Source organism: Drosophila ficusphila, unplaced genomic scaffold (genome assembly GCF_018152265.1).
Source record: "Drosophila ficusphila isolate 14025-0441.05 unplaced genomic scaffold, ASM1815226v1 contig_791, whole genome shotgun sequence".
In the NCBI taxonomy this organism is placed as follows: domain Eukaryota; kingdom Metazoa; phylum Arthropoda; class Insecta; order Diptera; family Drosophilidae; genus Drosophila; species Drosophila ficusphila.
Genome location: NW_025064737.1, coordinates 6643757 through 6664692, shown reverse-complemented (window position 1 = coordinate 6664692; position 20936 = coordinate 6643757). Strand labels below are relative to the sequence as shown.

At 40.8% G+C, this 20936-nt stretch overlaps 4 protein-coding genes across 22 annotated transcripts in view; 3 read left to right on the top strand and 1 right to left on the bottom strand.

Annotated features, from left to right (window-relative positions):
• The window catches only part of LOC108101043 (dystrophin), a 145651-nt gene extending 135402 nt beyond the window's left edge, over positions 1 to 10249 (top strand). For 8 of the 18 annotated variants that reach the window (XR_001772030.2, XR_001772032.2, XR_001772031.2 and 5 more), the window contains 10 exons: positions 2101 to 2360; positions 2432 to 2632; positions 2996 to 3129; positions 3194 to 3552; positions 4204 to 4587; positions 4657 to 4777; positions 5180 to 5610; positions 5667 to 5967; positions 6648 to 7297; positions 7389 to 7491. Coding sequence is in view for 10 of the 18 variants with exons in the window: in XM_017205222.2 (XP_017060711.1) it covers positions 2101 to 2360; positions 2432 to 2632; positions 2996 to 3129; positions 3194 to 3552; positions 4204 to 4587; positions 4657 to 4777; positions 5180 to 5610; positions 5667 to 5967; positions 6648 to 7010; positions 7389 to 7543 (2709 nt within the window). In the remaining 8 variants the exon portion in view is untranslated. Of the gene's footprint in view, positions 1 to 2100; positions 2361 to 2431; positions 2633 to 2995; positions 3130 to 3193; positions 3553 to 4203; positions 4588 to 4656; positions 4778 to 5179; positions 5611 to 5666; positions 5968 to 6647; positions 7298 to 7388 lie in introns of all 18 variants that reach the window. The other 10 variants (XM_017205216.2, XM_017205214.2, XM_017205215.2 and 7 more) reach the window with 3 other exon arrangements.
• Positions 10250 to 10406: 157 nt separating this feature from the next.
• LOC108101034 (larval cuticle protein A1A) lies at positions 10407 to 11850 on the bottom strand. The gene is made up of 2 exons (XM_017205202.1): positions 11740 to 11850; positions 10407 to 11413 (listed from the first exon to the last, which is right to left on the bottom strand). Exons 1-2 carry the CDS (start codon positions 11746 to 11748, stop codon positions 10667 to 10669), a joined length of 756 nt encoding a protein of 251 aa, XP_017060691.1. The 5' UTR covers positions 11749 to 11850; the 3' UTR covers positions 10407 to 10666.
• A 1691-nt stretch (positions 11851 to 13541) lies between these two features.
• Positions 13542 to 16117, top strand: LOC108101029 (organic cation transporter-like protein). Its single transcript, XM_017205198.2, has 6 exons — positions 13542 to 13718; positions 13780 to 13966; positions 14033 to 14291; positions 14348 to 14765; positions 14839 to 15345; positions 15397 to 16117. Exons 1-6 carry the CDS (start codon positions 13576 to 13578, stop codon positions 15506 to 15508), a joined length of 1626 nt encoding a protein of 541 aa, XP_017060687.1. The 5' UTR covers positions 13542 to 13575; the 3' UTR covers positions 15509 to 16117.
• A 317-nt stretch (positions 16118 to 16434) lies between these two features.
• On the top strand, positions 16435 to 20576 carry LOC108101020 (organic cation transporter protein). 2 transcript variants are annotated; one of them, XM_017205187.1, is made up of 6 exons: positions 16435 to 16519; positions 16805 to 17307; positions 17367 to 17767; positions 17835 to 18240; positions 18317 to 18552; positions 19990 to 20576. In XM_017205187.1, the coding sequence occupies exons 2-6, from the start codon at positions 17132 to 17134 to the stop codon at positions 20421 to 20423; spliced, it is 1653 nt and encodes a 550-aa protein (XP_017060676.1). In that variant the 5' UTR covers positions 16435 to 16519; positions 16805 to 17131; the 3' UTR covers positions 20424 to 20576. The 2 variants fall into 2 exon arrangements, with proteins under 2 accessions (XP_017060676.1, XP_017060675.1); XM_017205186.1 differs by having other exon boundaries at positions 16435 to 16678.
• The last annotated feature ends 360 nt before the right edge of the window (positions 20577 to 20936 follow it).

The following is a 20936-nucleotide window of genomic DNA, read 5'->3' as shown; positions in this document are numbered from 1 at the left end:
CATCAAATTATTGATTGCCAGCGACAAGTTGGCCGCAGCCTTTGGGCGCCTTTGTTGGTTGCCCTTCCCGCTCCGCTAATTAAAAAACAAACAGCTGGCAACTCAAAGCTGCCACACACAAAGGATTTTCAACTGGAGTTGCTCTCAGTGCAGCAGGAAATAATTTGTGTGCCTAATTAGCAGTGGAGGTGGGTTGAGAGGTGAAGAAGTTGCAACTGCAACTGAGGTGAACCCAAAAGAAATGTTTGCCTTTGAGCTATGCGAAAAAAGATAATGAACCGAGGAAAACCACCAAAGGGGCTTTCAATAACACAAATTTAAATAGGAATAGTGGGGAGTTGGAAAAAAGAATGGGTTTATTATTAGTACAATTATCGTAAATAAAATTCAAAGTTTGCAAATTGTATAAGGTTTCTAGATCATCCTACAGGCCATATATGTTAACACACTGTTAGTTTCGTTTTAATCAAAAGTACAATTAGTGTATTAAGAAATAAAGTGAAACAGTAGAGTATAGAACATTTAAACGGAGATCTAGTTTAATTACAAAATTTTAAACCTTATAGATTGTTACATTCGAACTCCTTAATTTTTAATTAATATCTAAAATGGGTTATAGGTTTTTACTACACCAGCTATCACGCAAAAAGTGTAGCTTATTTTTTAAGTTATTCAAGACAATGCAACAATTGCCCCTGGGAAATGCCACAAACAAGGGCTCTAAATAAAAAATACACGAATTCGCCCAACCAAACACATGAACAAATGCCTGTACAAGTGCATTATGGGGCATAAACTTGCCCTGGGAGCCACAAAGAGTTAAAGGCTGGAAAAGCTAAGGCAAAAGTTCCAAATCAAAAACACAAACTCGAAGAAAACTAAATTAAAAACCTACACAGAAGCCAGCAACGAGGACGGGTCGAAAAGTGGGCGGAGCCAGGAGGGCCACTGGGAAAACTAAATGAAATAATAAAGAAAACTAAAGGGGGGAAGAGGGGTGGAATGGGAGGTGGGTGGACTGATTCCAGAACTCCTTACTCCTTGCGGGCTCCAGAAACTTTTGCTTTGCCAAGGTAAATGCATTTTGCTTGTTGCATGCAAAACGCCAGGCAATGAAAGTTTCTGTTGCCGGGTTATGGAAATGGAAAATGGTGGGAAGTGGAGAGTGGGAAATGGGAAATAGGAAGAGGAAAATGGGCAATGGGGTGTCAAGGTAAAAATTGAAAAGCGAAAATTTTCTCAGGGGACTGCGGAGTGAAAATGGGCCAAATGAAACGTGCGCAGATGTTGCTCCTTTCGCCTCCTGTTGCTCCGTTTGCTCCTGTTTCAGCTGCCGCCTTTTCCAGCTTAGAGTTACAAAAGCGCCAAATTGGCGCAGCGAAATGTGCAGAAAGTGTGAAAGAAGAGAGCAGGGAGTTTTTCGGGCATGCCAGTGCATACAAAGGACATAAACGTTAAAGCGCAAGCTGCCTGCTTTTAACTGCTAATGAAGAAGCCACTGCACACACACTTCAAGAAATAGACAAAAATAGACGAAGCCAGCGAGGCGAAAGGGGCTAAAATGGAGCACCTGTATCTGATTTGCACGTACTTGTGGAAAAAAATTATGTTTAAGTTAAGATTTTTGCAGAAAAGATTTAAAATACATATAAGAGAACAACCTTAAAACAAGTACTTATCATCTTTAAAATAAAATCAAACAAAAAGAAATCAAACTAAGTTATTATGTAAAAAAGAAAGGTAGAAGATAATCGCCCTGGCTAACTAATCCGATTTAAAATACGAGTATCTACCATGTCCACTAACCGGAACTGATTGGTATTACTTCTTATGTTGTCTGGCAAGCTGGGCCAACATTTTAATCCCCTTAGGATGGCCATAATAAGCCGATGCTGCAACGTAAGCTCCACAAAGCCCATAATCATAATTAAATTAAAGTTGTTAAAACGCTTGGAAGTAGGCAACGTGTCTTGCATTATGCTTGTGTATCTGAATGCATTATCTTGTCTCAGTATAACATAAAGGAAATATGCAAGGGATAATTACCGTATTACTCAACCAACCACGTAACTAATTTTCCATTCTGATTTGTGTTTACAGAAAATGCGTCAGTTCCAGAAGATCCTGGAGGATCTGAGCTCCCGAGTTGCTTTGGCCGAGCAGACAAAGACATCCTGGCTGCCGCCTTCTTCGGTGGGCGAGGCCAACGAGCAGATGCAGCAGTTGCAGCGACTGAGGGACAAAATGACCACGGCCAGTGCTCTTTTGGATGACTGCAATGAGCAGCAGTCCTTCTTCACTGCAAACCAGGTGCTGGTTCCCACTCCCTGTCTCTCCAAGCTGGAGGACTTGAACACGCGGTGAGTGCTCTGGCATAATTGAATCCTTTATTTTTATTGTTTTACTTACTCGATTGTTTTATTAACGACAGCATGAAGCTCCTGCAAATCGCGATGGACGAGCGTCAGAAGGTCCTTTGCCAGGCCGGAGCTCAGCAGACGCACGAGAACGGCGACGATGGACGCACCACTTCCAACAGCGGCACCATCGGACCGCTGCCCAATCTCGGCCAGAGCGTCAAGCCGCCCTGGGAACGGGCCACCACTGCCGCCAATGTGCCTTACTACATCGAGTGAGTAAAAAATCAAGATTAAATAGTCAGAGGATCTACATATAACAAATTTGGCAGCAAAGCATAGACTTAAATTTAAGGCAAGGTATTTAATATGATAACAATTTGTCCAACATGCTTACCTAAATTAATAACTTGAACTCTAAAAAAAAAAAAAACATCAGTTTAACTTATATTAAGTTTAGATTTTCGAAAGCATAAAATAAATACTTGGCAAATTCGTTTAGTATGGGTCCAATGGTAATTATCAATACATATTTATTAAATAATTCATCCTTTTTTGAATTTAATCACTGATAGCTATGCACATTTCAGATTTAATTATATATCTCTACAATTCAACCTATTTTTTATTATTTACAGCCACGGACGCGAGACGACGCACTGGGACCATCCCGAGATGATTGAGCTGATGAAGGGCCTGGCAGATCTGAACGAGATTCGCTTCTCCGCTTATCGAACGGCCATGAAACTGCGATCCGTTCAAAAGCGATTGGGTGAGTTGGGAACCTTATATTACACATATTCATCAAGCTAATTATTATATTTTCTTACCTATAGCTCTCGACAGGATCAGCATGTCAACGGCCTGCGAGTCCTTCGATCGCCATGGCCTGCGAGCTCAGAACGACAAGCTGATCGACATACCCGACATGACCACGGTGCTGCATTCGCTCTACGTGACAATCGATAAAATTGATTTGACGCTGATGCTGGACCTGGCCATCAACTGGATCCTCAATGTCTACGACTCGCAGCGCACCGGCCAAATCCGAGTGCTGAGCTTTAAAGTGGGACTGGTGCTCCTCTGCAAGGGTCACCTGGAGGAGAAGTACCGCTACTTGTTCCGCCTGGTGGCAGACACCGACCGTCGGGCGGACCAGAGGCGACTTGGACTCCTGCTCCACGATTGCATACAGGTAAGAGTCCAAAAAAATGTGTATCAGTTGTAATTCCATTCTATCTTTATTTCACTAAAATACATTTTAATTTATTCAACTCTTAAAAGTATTAAAAATGGAAATAGTTATATTTTGTGATGCATGATAAGTCCCCGCTGAAGTTAAATCAAGCTTTAACTGGTTTAGATAAACCATTCATATAATTAAATGATTTTAAACTGTCATTTTTTAGAACTCCGTAATTAATGAATGTCAATTTGTGATTTCTAATTAGTATAATAAGTCATTATAAAGCAAAAAAAAATGGATTAGTTAGAGTTCTAAATGAATTTTTCAATTACGCGATTGAATGACCCCGTATTAAATTACAATAACAATTGTTGATAAACGATTAGCATTTGCAGAATATAAACCACTTTAAAGTTCGCTTAATACGCATAAAAAAATTGTTTTTGCTGTTGCTGAAATACAATTGTTATTAACCTGTTAAGCCAATCAGCTTATTACCTTAATGCTACTTCAAAAATTTAAAACAATAACAATAATTCTACTTTAAAAGCAATAATTCTATTTAAGCAATTAAATATGATTTTCATTAGTTATTATTATTTACATTTTATAAACTTACAAAAATTTTAATAATTGAGCACACACCATCCCTTTTTGTAGGTCCCCCGGCAACTCGGCGAGGTGGCCGCCTTCGGAGGCTCCAACATAGAGCCCTCGGTGAGGTCCTGCCTGGAGCAGGCTGGCATCTCGCAGGAGGCCATCGACGGTAACCAGGACATCTCCATCGAGCTGCAGCACTTCCTCGGCTGGCTGCAGCACGAGCCGCAGAGTCTCGTGTGGCTTCCAGTATTGCATCGGCTGGCCGCGGCGGAGGCGGCCAAGCACCAGGCCAAGTGCAACATCTGCAAGGAGTATCCGATCGTGGGCTTCCGCTACCGGTGCCTCAAGTGTTTCAACTTCGACATGTGCCAAAAGTGTTTCTTCTTCGGCCGCAACGCCAAGAACCACAAGCTCACGCATCCCATGCACGAGTACTGCACCACTGTAAGCAGGATCCTATTAACTTTACAGGCAGTTGTACTTCAGTTACTCATTTTGCTACTTATTCTGTAGACCACATCCACCGAGGACGTTCGTGACTTTACGCGCGCCCTGAAGAACAAATTCAAGAGTCGCAAATACTTTAAGAAGCACCCACGCGTTGGCTACCTGCCTGTGCAGAGCGTTCTGGAGGGTAGGTTTATAATTATTAAACTACATACAAAGTGTTTAGATACTCTGAATAATTTTTAGTAAAATAACATTTAATTTGACCTCAACGGTTAAAATCTAACTAAACTAAAATTTATAGTTTAAGTTTCATTTGTATCATATATAAATCTTAAACCGATTGTAATTATAAATAAAAAGGTGTAAGGATGTACTGTTTAATTGTGATTTATGTCACATATTAATCTCTAACTTAGCTATTAATTCGGTTAATATCACATATAAATCCCAAACATATATTATTTAAAGTTATCAGGATACTTTTGAATTCGATTGATATCAAAAATATATCAGCTTATTAATAGTTTTTTATTCAATTGATTTATTTTATTTTTAATGACCTATTTTATTTTCCCTTCATTTTCAGGTGATGCACTTGAGAGCCCTGCCCCCAGTCCACAGCACACCACCCACCAGCTGCAGAACGACATGCACTCCCGCCTGGAGATGTACGCCTCTCGATTAGCTCAAGTGGAGTACGGCGGAACGGGATCGAACTCCACGCCGGACAGTGATGACGAGCACCAGCTGATCGCTCAGTATTGCCAGGCTCTGCCCGGAACCAGCAACGGAAGTGCGCCCAAGTCTCCTGTTCAGGTGATGGCCGCCATGGATGCGGAGCAGCGCGAGGAGCTGGAGGCGATAATCCGGGATCTCGAGGAGGAGAACGCCAACCTGCAGGCGGAGTACCAACAGCTGTGCAGCAAACAGCAGAGCGGCACTCCCGAGGACTCCAATGGCATGCAACACTCCAACTCCAGCATGACCGGTCTTTCCGGACAGGGTGAACAAGGACAGGTATTATTTATTATTATTAATTTGAACTCTTTATTAACTTGCTTTTATAAATCCAGGACATGATGGCGGAGGCCAAGTTACTACGCCAGCACAAAGGTCGCCTGGAGGCGCGCATGCAGATCCTGGAGGACCACAATAGGCAACTGGAGGCCCAGTTGCAGCGGCTTCGCCAGCTCCTGGATGAACCGAACGGCGGTGGCAGTAGTGCCACCAGCAGTGGTCTGCCCAGCGCTCCCGGCTCCGCCTTGAACTCCAAGCCAAATACGCTGCAAACACGCTCGGTGACCGCTTCGCAATTGAACACCGATTCCCCGGCCAAAATGAACCAGCAGAATGGCCACTACGAGCACAACTCAAGTGAGAGGGGTGGGATTATCATTTGGGGGATAAAATATGCGTGGTGATTTGCTTTAGCTGTGTGGCAACTTGTTCCCAATGGAGCTTATTAGCTTATTTTTGCTTATTTGTTTAACCAAGGGGATTGAGGTCTTGTACGAGATTCCTTTCACTGCAGTTTAGAAATCAACACAAGGCAGAATAGCACTTGTACAGTCAAGTTAGATTTCAGCAAGGCATTACAATAGTTAGATCCAAAAACCAGTATAGGAACAGAAGAGTATAAAAATAAAACTGGTAAGATCAGGAAAGGCTAACACTTTGAAATTGATTACCAAAAATTCTGTAGCTAAATTATTATTTACTAAGAAAACTATCTATCGGCTGTAACTAAACTAACAGGCTTTAATCAGCGCAAACTTTATCAATTTGCCTGTGAGTAAGGTATCAACATGGGAACTAATGAATACTGGTTAGGAACTTCCCCCTACAAGTTAAGGGTTAGGTTCACAGAGAATGACAGCCTACCCCAGTAGCAACAGCAAAGGGTGCCCTTCTGCCAACTAACCTCTAATTGTGTGCTGTTCTTGTCTGTTCTGCTCCACCCCCTCACCCCACACACCCTTTCACGCTAATGCAAACCCCATCAATGTGCACAACCCATCGAAACCGAAACTGAAACCGCAAACACACACTCGCAGAGGGAATTATGCTGCCCGGGATGAACAGTGAGTTGCAGCAGCAGCACGCCCAGCTGGCCAGCCTGGCGGCCAAGCATCATCAGCACCAGCTTAGCGGAGCCCTCAACGCGTTGCACCAACAGCAGCAGCAGCAGCAGCAGCAACAACAGCAACAGCAGCAGCAGCAGTTGCAGCAGCAACATCCGCAACAGCAAAGGGGAATGATGACGGGCAACGGCGGACTGGACATGTCCGGCGGCATGCAGACATCGGGCGGGTATCTGGGAGATGACGGCCGACCCCCGCCGCCCCCGCACTCTAGTCTCATGCAGCAGCAGCAACAACAGCAGCAACATCAGCTGCAGCATCAGCAGCACTTGAATGGTGCGGAAATTGCCGACAGTCAATGTCACCTTTTGTAGCCTGCTCAATTTTCTGACCGCCTCTGTTGAGTTTGTGTTTCGTTTGCGATGCCTACTTTCAGGCACCGGATTTTATTTTCGATTCGATTTTCGATCCGGGTCGAATCTCTTTTGTTGTTTGTGTTGATGTTGTCTTCTTTGGTTCTATACCCTCTATAAGTACTAATCTCGATTATTTCTCTTGCTCTGCTCTCGTTCCACTGCCCCTCCGTATTGCAGATCTTGCCTAGAATGTGTTGGATTAAAGCGGTAATGCAACGATTCGTGTTGTCACTTTACTATTTCAGCAAATCAAGTCAAACATTCAACATATTTGTAACCGGAATTTGTCTCTCCGCAGAGAACTCTAGTGGATTGGTGACCGTCATCACCGAACAGGAAATGGAGAGCATCAACGATGATTTGGACGAGACGTCGAGCAGCAACACCACGAACACAACGACGACGACGACCACGGCAACCACGGAGAAAACCTGCGTGGAGCTGCAAAAGTAACACCCTCGATACTTAATTGCATGGCACTAGACTACAAAACAGAAATCAGTATAAAAATCCAAAAGAATTAACTGCAAGTGAGGAAATCCAATTGGCTGGCCTGCAAAATATTCTAAATAATCATACCTAAACACCTAAAGATAGATCCATATAACTATTGTGGTAAATATATTTATACAATATTGCATACGAGGAATCGGATGGGCGAGGACTTGAAGGAGAGCTCGCAGAAAGCTGAGAAAACTTTTTAGTAGTTATGAAAGATACAAATCTTTATATATTATATACAAATATCGAAGCATAAGTAAGTGGAACATATTGAAAGCTGGAAATAATGCAGAAATGATTTAAAGATTAGATAAGCTGTAACTCCCACACATACATACCTACGATATATTAACAAAAACACCTATATCATAATTGAAACATAATCATAATTTGCTAGTACATGCAAAATTGTTATAACTCGCACTTTTTCAAAAACTGATGGGATGAAAACCAATTTCAAAGATACAAAACATAAAGCTAACGCAAAAGAAGTTGTGTAATTGCTCTCATATCATTTTGAAGCTTATACAATAAGCCTTTTAATGTAGAAATCAAAACATGCAATCAGTTTTAATTTGTATCCTTATTTATTCCGAGTTCTTGTGTATTATTTCGTAATATTATTTAATATTAATATCTGTGCTAACTGAAAGTGTGCTGCAATGTTTTTAATTAAAGAACTATTATTGAAAATCACCGTCTTTTTGTTTTCGTTATATTTTTGGTTTGTAGACCAGATGATTTTTATGAACCTAATCATATGCTGACGAATACGATCACTAAATGGACCACCTTTTTCTATCTACTTAATCGAATCGAATCTTATCCAGAATCTACCAGAACCATCAAATAAATTAAATAATCCTCACCATTCCAATGAAACTAGTCAAATTACACTTGGATAACTCAAATATACTAACGAATCAAATGATATTGAAAACTGCTTTAAAATACCTAAATACCACAAAGTACTAATCGAACCGATAAATTTAGATGTCTACAACTGGATACCCAATATCGTACAATACTCACATCAATATAAGCAGAAGATATAACCAAAAGAGAGAAAAGTTTTAACCTAGATATGCCAGAGATTAATAAATATTTATAGATATATCAGAATTTAGCTATATATTAACAAAAAGCATTTTATTTTTTTTCTCTTGAAATTTCCACCTTTAGTTAACGAAATTTTACAAAAATTAAAACGAAAATAAGGACAATATGGAAACAATTTTAGGAACTGTTATTATTTAAGTCTCTTATCTATCGATTTGGTTTTTTAACTAGTTTCACTAACCACTAGAATTTCCAAGCACTTAGTAAATGACATGAAATGACTATAAATATAGAATGAATTATATAATGAGAAGTAGCTATCAACAAAATGCAGTTAGCTAAATTTTCAAACACTTCTGTGTAGTGAAATGTCCCCATTATGAGTATTTTTCTAACCATAACGTACCAATCCAAACCGAATCGAAGTGCGGAATGACGTCCTACCAATAACCAATCAAGTTTAGTAAAAGAAAACCCTCCGTTTCAAGTTATAAACAAATGAACCAAAACCGAAACAAAAATGCTTAAATCAACTATCTAATCATTAGTGAAACATATCCCATTCAAACTCATATTTATAACGTTTACATAGGTCGAAAACCATTTCTAGGAGTACGTAGTCGAGGACGAATTTAAAGCATCAAGTCGAGCAACTGAAATCTGAGTTGAGAATAGCCAAAGCTGCCATTTGTTTGTCCCCAATTTTATACTGATAAATGATATCAAGAACGCAATTCAAGCATATCCCGAAATAGTCTTCATCATCCAGTGGTTGTCTACAATAGATTTAAACCTAATGCGAAAAGTCGATGAAGAAATCGGATGGAGAAATCCGCGACGAAGCCAAACAATCAACGAAGAAATTATGAATTAAATATTATACACTTGTCAAGGAATATTGTGAGCTATATTAGCCGCCTAATTATCGTATCTACACCTTACATTAGTCTCTTATTCTAAGCAGATCTACTTAGCTAAATTGTGTCCAACTGTAAAGGCCTCTAGAGCACAGCACTTTGTATGGTATATCAGCCTAATCCCTTAGTTTAAATAATATTACACATCAAATCAATCTGAGAAGGATAGACACAAAGCCCCGAGCTTGGCAACTAATCGTTTGTGTTGGAATAGAAGCTTCGAAATTAATTTAGTGGTAGCAGGCATGACTCAATTGTACCTATCTTTTGATACCGTTTATTACAAAACTAAGGACTATAATCGTATTTAAATTGTATACCTATATGAGTGCAGCGAGACCAAAACGCACTCACCATAATGATGAATGAACTTTTGAAGTCAACCGGAAGGGAGGGAGTCTATAACGATATCGAACACATTTCAATCTGTTCTACGAATGGTAGCTCATAGAACCTATTATACATAACACAATAATAAATGAAACATTATGCATTGAACTAAACTTATTTATAACATACGGTGACATACTCGAAACGTTTATATACAACACACATATATTTATACATAATCAGAATAATTATACATATGAGATATGCCACATACGATATCATATAACATATACATATATGAACCATTGCGAAAAGTTGATACAATAAATAAAACACACATCAATTGCGTTAAGAGATGGGTTTTTAATCAGCTGGAAACGTTGAAGGTAAAGTTATTAATTTATTATTTAATATTGCTAATTAGATGATAAATTTTTCTTTGCTGTATTTTGGAAGTTAAAAAATATAAGAGATGCACTTTACCCCAAGTAAACCATATAATATTTCCTTTATCGGTTTATTATCTACACTAACCATTCAACAACGTATTCTTAAAACATGTACATAGGCTAGGTGTATCTTAAAATCAATCCACACTTTGGATCGGTATCAAATCCCTCGAAGAACACAGCAAAGAGATTGAGAGTACAGCGTTTGGCACAGATTAAGCCGGAGATTCAGTTTTGGGTCAGTGTAAGCTGCGTGCGACAGATGGAGTCAAATCGAATCGAATCAGATCAGATCAGATAGCTGGGAACCCGGTGCTCCCTCAGTGGTGATAGTAGGCGTGCGGGTCCACAGGAGCGGGTCCCGGAACAGGAGCGGGATAGTGGGCATAGGGACTGTGGGCCAAAGCGGGATAGGCGGCATGGAAGTGGGCGGTGGGCAGGACAGGAGCGGCCACGGGCACGGGAACTGCAGCGGGAGCAGGAGCTGGTGCAGGGACGGGAGCGGGACCGTGAACAGGAGCAGCCCGGTGAAGAGGACCCAGGGCCAAAGGATAAGAGAGCAGCGGAGCCTTGGGCACCGGCGGAAGTGGAGGAGCAGGAGCCGGACCACCGTAGCTAAGGTGAGCAGGAGCAGGAGCGGGAGGAGCAGGTGCGATGACAGGAGCTAGGTGAGCTGGTGCCTTGTACGCCAGCGGTTCCTTCCGCACCACCGCATTGAATCCATGGTGCGGATCTGCCGTGTAGTCCACGGTGCGCTTGGTACCATCCGGATCCACCACAGAGTAGCTGCCCTTCACCACATCTCCGTGACGCGTCTCGTGCTGCGACTTCAAGTCACCAGTATACCCGTCCTGGATGTCGTATCCAAAGGAGTACTTCGGATCGGGGTCGTAGGGCTCGGGAGCTGCTGGCTTGGGTGCCACATAGGGACCAGGCAGGGGGCCACTGGGCGGTCCATATCCTCCGTAATGATGCAAAGGTCCTGGACCAGCGGGGCCACCATAATACGGCCCTGGTCCAATCACGCCCGCATAGGCGATGCCGAGCACGGCGCTCAGCAGGGAAATCTATGAAAAATATTCAAGAAAGGAAATGTTGACTTTAAAGGATATTTTTAATTGTATAAATTTTAAATCAATTATTTTAAAAGTACTTTACATCTGTCTTATATTTTATTTTTCTTCATTACTAGAAGAATAGTAACGTCCGAAATACTTAAAGTCCTTTTAAAAACATTTATTGTAAATTAGTGCTCGAGAGTTTGAATTTAGCTTTGATAAGGAGGATGATGATTTTTCTTTGAATTTCAATATTTTTAATCTCTAAATCCATTTGCATAAGTTCACAATAAACCAAATCTTTGGCCTCATAGTCCACTTTCTTGTTGTCACACCTTCAGCATAACGATGTCCTTGCACGGGTATCCTTTCCACTCGCTCACAGTTGTCACAGACTCAGCACACGCCACTTGAAAAGTGGCCGGAGTAGCGTTGAATTCGACGACGATCGCGCTAGAAGAAGAAACCAAAACTGCAAGCGTTGGCTGGGAGTTCTGGCCATTTATACTGCAAATCGGCGGCAAATGTCGCCTGCTTCACATGGCGCAGCCGAAGCAATAAACTAATTTCAGATCAAGAGAGACCCAGCCAAAAGTCTTCGGCTTGGGCCAGCGATCAAGCACATGGCGCAGACAGCAGACAACAGACAATAAAAGCAGTCAGCCAGAGTTGCAGGTATGAATTTCTTGGGAGTCAAAGGGGATCGAGGGGGTGGCCTCTTGCCCACCTGGCGGCAAATCGTGTGCCTGGCTTCAACTTTGGCGCAGTTATCGTGTCGACTTAGAAAGGTTATTCTTCCGCTAAACCATTTAAAGGGTCCACATAGCCAGCCAAAGTTTGCCCTTTCACTTTTGTGGGGTTTTTATTCGTTTTCGATTCGATTTTCGATCCTCACTTGGACACCGACTTTTTTGGCAATTATGTGAGAATTTATTTGGCCGCACACAATTGAAATGTTAACTTAACATCGGCTGGTAGGACCTGCTGCATTTGGTCGCCACGTAATTAGCTGAGAAGAACGGCTGGGCCAAGCGACTCCATATGAAATGGCAGTTGCCGCGCATGCGCAAAAGGTCAGACAGTCCACAATTGAATTAAGAGTGCCTGGAGCGGGTCGAAAGACAGAGGCTCATCTGAGAAGCGGACGGGAACAGGGGCTGGCGGTCGCCACAGCCACCTAATAAAGCGAAAGGTCAACGCGCCGCAAACGGCACATTAGTCTGGCCCAAAGACCTGGCCAAAAAAACACTCACAGTCTAGGCAAATAATGTCATTAATAATACCCTTCAAAGAGAGGCATCATGACTATACAGAATTGACTCAGACAACGATGGTTAGGTATTAATATAAGCGATGTAAGGTGATTACTTTTGATGGTAAGGAATTCTGAAATAAGTTTTTTAATTTGTGTTTTAAAATAATATTGCTTGTAATACCTCAATTGTTTTTATTTTAGCAATTTCCTACCTTACATTAATTTCTAGGAATGCCTCATTAGCAATTATTTTCCATTCAATATTGAAGACCTATTCGACTTCCTAGCAAATACCCTTTGCAGCTTCTCACAGCCAAGTGTCTGCGACAATTCTTCTGTTTACCGTTTTGTGCGCTTAATTTATGGCTGCAAATTTGTATCTGGCATCTGGAAAACTATTGACAGCTGCATGCATTGTTTTACCCTTGTTGTTACCATCGGGTCTGCTTAAGCGACAACTAAGTATAACAAAGAATCAAAGTCGTGCCAACCACCATGCCGGTCGATGTCATATGTTTTAACTACTTTTAGCCAGAAGATCAAAGCAATTGATCAACAAGAATGTCAGGCTAATGCAACATGGTTGCAAAGTACCTTGAATGGGAAATTCAGCCACTAATTGATAAAGTAAAAACATCTAAGGTAAAGCCGTAAAATAACTAGGTATTTCAATTAACTTTCGCGATAGATGTGTCATATCTTGGCGGTACTTGAACGGCTACAGGTATGACAGCTGGAAAAACATTTGGCAATATATATTCATGCCCATCCAACTGTTTTTTCCCTGCAGAACGTGTTGTTAAAGGGAAATTATTACTATTTCAACGGTAGTTCCCTTACAATTCTGTTCAGTTCCGGAAGAGAGTTAGGAAGTACAAGTCGCTGAAAACGGTTTCAGTCGAAGACAAAGCGGCCAATGGATTTTAGCCAGGTTCTGGAAAAGTGTGGAAACTATGGGAGGTTTCAAGTAGTGATTCTGCTGCTGTATGGCTACACAAATATCTTAGGATCCCTGCACTACTTCTCGCAGACTCTCATCACATTTACACCCGAGCATTGGTGGGTGTGGAAAAACCAGTTGATAGGATTTCTGAGTAATATCATATTCTCCCAATTTTAGGTGCTCCCACGTTGACCTCGAGGATCTCAGTGTCAAGGAGCTTCGATCAGTATATGCAAACACCTCCGCCCCAGCATGTACACCCCTTCTGGGCGTGGTCGACGGCATGGGCGTAGTAGCAGAGGGACGTTATTGCAGGGATTGGATTTTCAAGAGAGAAAGTGGCTACGAAAGCATCACCACTGAGGTAAATATATATAATTTTTTTACAAGAAAAAAAATTTGTTATCATTATTATTTTTATTTTTTACAGCTCAAATGGGTTTGTGACAAAGCGCATCATCCAGCAGTTGGGCAATCCTTCTTCTTCATGGGATCCGTGGTGGGCACTTTAACTTTTGGATATCTCTCTGATCACATTGGTCGATTGCCTTCCCTGCTAATGTCCACCTTGTGTGGAGCCACGGGTGACTTTATTACATCCTTTGTGTACACATTGCCCTGGTTTGCCTTCTCCAGATTTGTGTCGGGATTATCTACGGATACCATGTACTATCTCATGTACATCTTGGGTAGGTTTGAGCATTCTCCTATCATTAAATTATTAAATGTTAAATTACTTACTTAGTATTTGAGTACCTGAGTCCCCAGAGTCGCGCCTTCGGTCTCAACATCATCTTGGCCATCTTCTACTGCTTTGGACTAATGACTTCTCCATGGGCTGCCATTTGGATTGGCAACTGGCGTCACTATCTCTGGTTGGCATCTTTACCAGCTCTTGGAGTTCTGATATATCCCCTGTTAATCTGCGAAAGTGCTCAGTGGCTGCTGACCAAGAAAAAGTACGGCGAGGCAGTGTCCTGCCTGAAAAAAGTGGCCAAGTTTAATGGCCGGCAGGTGGAAGAGTCTGTCTTCGATGAGTTCGTCAAATTTTATCGCAAAAGGGCTCATCAGGAGTCCAAGCTAAATAGTCAGGAGGACACTTTTCTAGCCATGTTTATAACCCCTCGTCTGCGTCGATTTACACTAACATTGCTGCTCAAGTCGTAAGTAATTTATTTAAGAATTTTAGTCACAATAATAGAAATACTTGTTGTATTTTCCTACCTTCCCTTGCAGAGTTATCATAACCCTCTCGTGCGATGTGATCAATCGAAATATGGAGGGTCTGGGTACTTCGCCCTTCAAACTCTTCTCTCTCACCTCGATCGTTTACTTGCCCGCAGGAGTAGCCATCCTTCTCCTCCAAAACAAAATTGGGCGCAAGGGCACGGCCTGCTCCGCACTCTTTGTGGGTGGACTCATTACCACGACGACGGGTTTCCTGATAGCCCGCTTGGATGCCACAGAGAACGCAGTTCTGCTGGCCATAATGATCGGCCTGGGTCGATTTGGAGCCACCGTTTCTTACGATGCGGAAATCCAGTATGCGGCGGAGATCATACCAACCAGTGTTCGAGGTCAAGCGGTGTCCAACATCCATGTGGTGGGATTGGCCTTCAGTTCGCTGGCTTTCTATGTGATTTACCTGGCACAGTACTACAAACCTCTTCCCTCAATCTTCATGAGCTGCCTGATGTTCCTCGGTGCAGGTCTCTGTCTCACTTTGCCGGAAACCATTGACAAGTAAGTTAACGCTAACCAGACGATCCATCAATTCACCGAGTTTTTTATCAGGAAACTGCCCGAAACCTTGGCGGAGGCGGAAAAGTTTGCTTTGGACGAGAGCTTCTTTTACTTTCCCTGCTTTCACAAAAAAGGTGCAAATTTTAAGGTTGAGAGTATATAATTCAAAATGAGACGACTGACTTAAGTAAAGAAGGAGTTAAAATAACAATTATTTATTTTAAAACGATCATTGTACATTTATCATTGTTATATGCAATGATAAAGACCATCGCAAAGACTGATTAAACATAAAGTTGAAAATGCTGTTGAAAGTTGAAAAAAAATTTTATTTGAAAAAATATATATTTATTTCAAGCCTTTCTCGATTCCTAATTGGATTATAAATCAACTCTTCGAAAAACGAACCTTTCCCAACCGATTTGATTTCAGTTCAAACTCAAGCATGCGAAACAATTATACATACGATAGAACACTTTTTACAAAACAAGTCAAATTACTCGTTTTTTGTAAGTGAAAATCACTACAATTTTCTTTCGTGACAAACAATAAACCAACCAGATATCGGGCAAAAAAGTTGCAGCCAAATTAAAAGATACCAATAATCTATAAGCCTATCTGCATGTCATTTTAAAAGCTTTACTTGTTTGTACGTCACATTCCAAATCGTAACTATAATAACTGTAAATAAACAGCATTGCATGCCTGCAATCACCGACCTCAAAAATCTATATTTATCTCCTCATCATAGCAGTCAGCAATAACAAAGGCCTAAAATTTTGTCGGTTCCTCGTAAAATTAATTTATGGTTGCCGCAGTAGTAAGTTAACTTATTTTTATTTTTTTAAAAATTTAAGAAAAATTTCCAAAAATTAATAATAGAATTGAAGGAAATAAATACGTACATATACCTACATTAAAACCCTACCCAGTTTTAGTAATATAAAAATATAATAAGCATTCCTTAGTCTATACACTTTCCGATAGCTTTCTTTCGTGTGTTGGGCAATTTGGTTCTCACAAAAATACGACTGCAAGCAATTCGAAAGCCCACATCAAACTTTACTTTCGTTCCGTGCGGTTGACATCGCAATTTTAATTGAGACGCGCGATTCTCGGTCGTTGACTAACAGAGTTCAATTGCGGCAGGCTGCTGATTGCGATGCAGCCAAAAGTCGGTTTCTTATCGCCAATTTTATGAACTTTTAAGTAAAAATCTTCACCTGGTGAATTTTGTGACACATTGCAGGTCCCTTAAAACCGAAAGAAAAAAACAGTGATTTTTTTTAAATTTTGTGAATAAAAAAACAAAAGCAACTAAAAAGAAAATAAAGTGGGTTCTAAGCCAAAAACAAGTGTAAAAAATCTTGTAATCTCACATAAAATGTTCTCCCGTTGTTGCAATTCCTAGTTCGACAGCGATTTGCTAACAAAACTTAATTAATTTGAATTGTTTCAGCTTGGTTTGAAAAACAAACGATCAAAAAAATACTTATATATACTTATACTTATATTCTGACGACCTATAGAAAGTTTATGTGGTATTCGCAAAGTGTCCAGTAAAATTACACAACATATGACGAAAGGCCGCAGCTGTCAAACATAATATACACGAATTATTTCTGATCCCGGTCTGTCAAGAATCACCGAGCACACTAATTGGTTTTAAAAATTAAGCGAGACTCGACGCAGGCAATTAGGCGAAATCGCAGATGCAGCGGCGAAGATGAGTCGGAGTGGCCTTGTGGCCAGGCTCTTCTCCATTCCCGGATAGAATCGTGAGTGGATGCAAGTGGTGCGCGTGCGAAAGAACGCTATGTTGGAGGTGGACAAAATTCTGGAGAAGTGCGGCGACTTCAGCCGGCTTCAGTTGGTGATGCTGCTACTGTTCTGTCTAATCAATATTCTTTCGGCCCTGCACTACTACTCACAAACCATCATCAGCTTTGTTCCCAAATACTGGTGAGTAAAGTTTTTGTGTTTACCATGTCGTATACTTAACGCGTTACTCATACGACCAGGTGTGCGGACGGTGTGTCTGCCAGCTTTGAACCGCCGCAAGAGTCGATCTGTCTGCCTTTGGACCGTAATGCCAGTAGTCCGCACACTTGTAACAGCTACGACTACGAGCTCTACATGGGCTACGAGAGCTTTCCCAGCGAAATGGACTGGATTTGCGCTGATGCCTGGAAACTGACCCTCGGCCAGTCCATGTTTTTCGTGGGTTCCGTAGTGGGTTCCATGGTATTGGGTTACCTTGCGGATGTGGTTGGTCGTTTACCAATTCTGGTGGTGGCCAACCTGATTGCCATGACCGGCAATCTTTTGACCATCTGGGGCACCAATGTAACACTCTTTTGTATCTTCCGCATGATTTCTGGCATTGCCACGGACAGCAACTTTGTGATGATGTATATTTTGGGTAGGTATTTTTAAATATTTATATTTTTAATAATTAATTTTCTTATAAATACTTTTTATATTCACAGTTATGGAGTACATGCGTCCATCAGTGCGCACTCTTGGACTTAGCATCTGCATTGGTCTTTTCTACTGTCTGGGTTCGATGGCAGCTCCCTGGATTGCCGTGCTCATGCGCAGCTGGCGGGGATTCCTGCTGGCCACTTCCCTACCCCTTTTGGTGGTTCCATTTTTCTACCTAATCGTTCCCGAGAGCATTCAGTGGCTGATTTCGAAGAAAAAGTACGACAAGGCTATTGTCTGCCTGAAAAGGGTGGCCAGGATAAATGGCAGGCAAGTAGAGGAGAGTGCCTACGAGGAGTTCATCGAGGAGTGCAAGTTCAGCCAGCAGAACGAGAAGACCTCACCCCATCTGCTGCACCTGTTCAAGACGCCCCGCCTGCGCCGGAACACGCTGATCCTCTTCTTCAAGTCGTGAGTACCCGTCAACAAACGAGCTGATGGCTGAGATATCAGGTGAATTCCACTAATTTCGAACCACCACGCGCAGCATGGTCATCACCCTCTGCTACGAAGCGGTATCTCGCAACGTTCAGGGCCTTGGCATTTCGCCATTTGTGATGTTCTCGCTGAGCGCCACCGCAATTTTGCCGGCCTGCCTGCTCATCATCGCCCTGCAAGATCGCATCGGCCGCAAGGCGATGGCCTCCGCCTCGCTGCTGCTCAGTGGCATTTTCATCTCGGTCACCGGCGGCATCATCTTCGCCGCCTCCGCCTCGGATAAGAGTGAGTTAACCCGATCCGTTGGGGGTGTACTAAGACATAAATTATGGCAATTTAATTGCTGCTCTTTAGCGGAAAATAAATGTCTTCTATAGTGGTTTATAAATATAAATGAACAGAATAAATTCTGGCGGTGTTTGTCAGCGCCTATATACAAGAATACCATCAAGCAAGTAACAAACTTAAATCGTGAATTGACAAGTAACCTGATTTCAATTATAACTTGCGGTCTATTAATAAAAATATTGTTTACAGAAGTAATATTATTATGTATTCTTATATGTATTCTTGATCAGCATCACGATCTGAATCGAAATACGTCCGAACGTCTGTCCGTTTCATTGTAAACCAGTCTCTCAGTTTTATAGCTATCTAGCTGAAACATTATTAAAAGTCATTTAGTTTTTACACGCAGTATATAAGTACAAACGGGCCAGATCGGGCGACTATATCGGATATCCCATAGCTAAGATCAAAAACAAACGGGAAAAAAATTATCACGCTTTTGTTTTTGATCATATCGAATTGATTTCAGATGGTGTTTTTTACCTACTATTGAATTTCAAATTAAATTCTATTTATTTATTTTAAAATCAATGAAACAAAAATAAAGCGTCGTTGTTTTTTATCGAACAAGGATGATTTTTGGAATATAGAGTTTTTTGACAACTCTTGAATTTTGAATAACATTTTTTAAAAATCGCTCGACCATATCATACAGCTATCATATAAGCAATCGTCGAAAAAATTGAAAATAATAAATAAAAAATAATAAATAAATCGTCATACCTTCGTTGAATTGATTTTTTATTTTTTGGACGATTTCATTTCAAATTTTATGATAGGTACAACCCCTTTCGAAATTTCCAAAAATGGTTTTTTGACCAAAATTCAGTAATTCTAAGTTTATATTTTCTCTTATTTTAATCAGTTATTGAAATGGTATGTCTTTTAAAGTAATTTTGTTTCATTTATTTTTTATAAATAAATAATTTAATTAAATTTCACTGCCTTAATGAATTTTGCTTGACATTCGTCATGACTTCGGCAAGCCGAAGCTAGCTTTCGTTCTTGTTATTATTTATGTTTCTATTTACCTTAAGGCACTTGTTTTTTTTTTTAATATTAACTATAATTTTTCAATATACGCAGTACATTTAAATTGTAAATTAAAAAACAGTTCATATTTACACAATAAGTTGATTAATAAACAAACTTTGTTTGGGAGCAGTACTAAAATGAAAACCTTTTCTCAATCAAAAAATGGTATAATTTTCTAAGCAGATATAACTGATCTTATTGATTTAACTAAAGCAGTATTGTGTTGTCGATTTGCTTATCACTTTTTAAACAAATTAAAAAACTTTTCTCGCTTAAATTGGTTTATACACAAGTTAAGTTTCAAATTTCAGTTTTCTAACTATTTTCCTATTCCTACAGCCACCACATTGCTGGTAAGCCTTTCTGTTGTTGGTCGCTTTGGAGTGACGGTGGCCTACAATTCGGGAGCACAGTATGCCACCGAGCTAATCCCCACTTGCGTTCGAGGCCAAGGAGTGGCAGCAGTCCACGTGGCAGGATACGCCTTCACCTTCTTCAGCGCCTACATCCTGTTCACAAGGAGCATCTTTTCGCCGCTTCCCGAGATAATCCTTGGAGTGCTCTCCCTGCTGGGGGCGTGTCTCTGCCTCCTCCTGCCGGAAACCCTCAACCGCACTTTGCCCACTTCCCTGGAGGATGGCGAGAATTTCGGAAAGAACGATCGCTGGTACACCTTCAGTTTCATGGAGAAACGAACTCCATCAGCCGCCACGCTGGCCACACAAAACGTCAAAATGTACTCGCAATCAACCGAATCTGCAGTATACTTCTGATGAAATACTAAGACAGAAAATAATAAGTAGATGACAGTTAAATTTATCTATAATGAAGGGTTTAACAAATTGTAAGTGTATTTATAAGTAACATGTATATACAAAGGTATTATTGTGCATCAAAAGTAACAAACAATAAATAAAAAAATATATTAGGAAGTATTATTCTAATTAGATTTTCCTTAAACAAACAGGATCTTCATTCTTGACTTGGTAAAACGTTCAAGATCTTTCAATTTGTGATAAAAACCACACAAAGTAAAAGCGAAAGTTAAATGCGTTTACTGGTCGATGGCACTTTTTTAGTTTCCGGGGAACACAAACTTAATCAGCCACCACGCTGGCCACCCAAAATGTCAAGTATTCGCAATGTATTCGCAATATTCCAACTTTGCTTTTAACTTCTGATGAAATGCTAAGAATAGAGTTCAAGGCAATTTAATATTATCACCGCAGTCGTAAATATTTTGTAAAGCAAACAAAGTTGTAAGTTTATTTACAAGTAATAAAAAT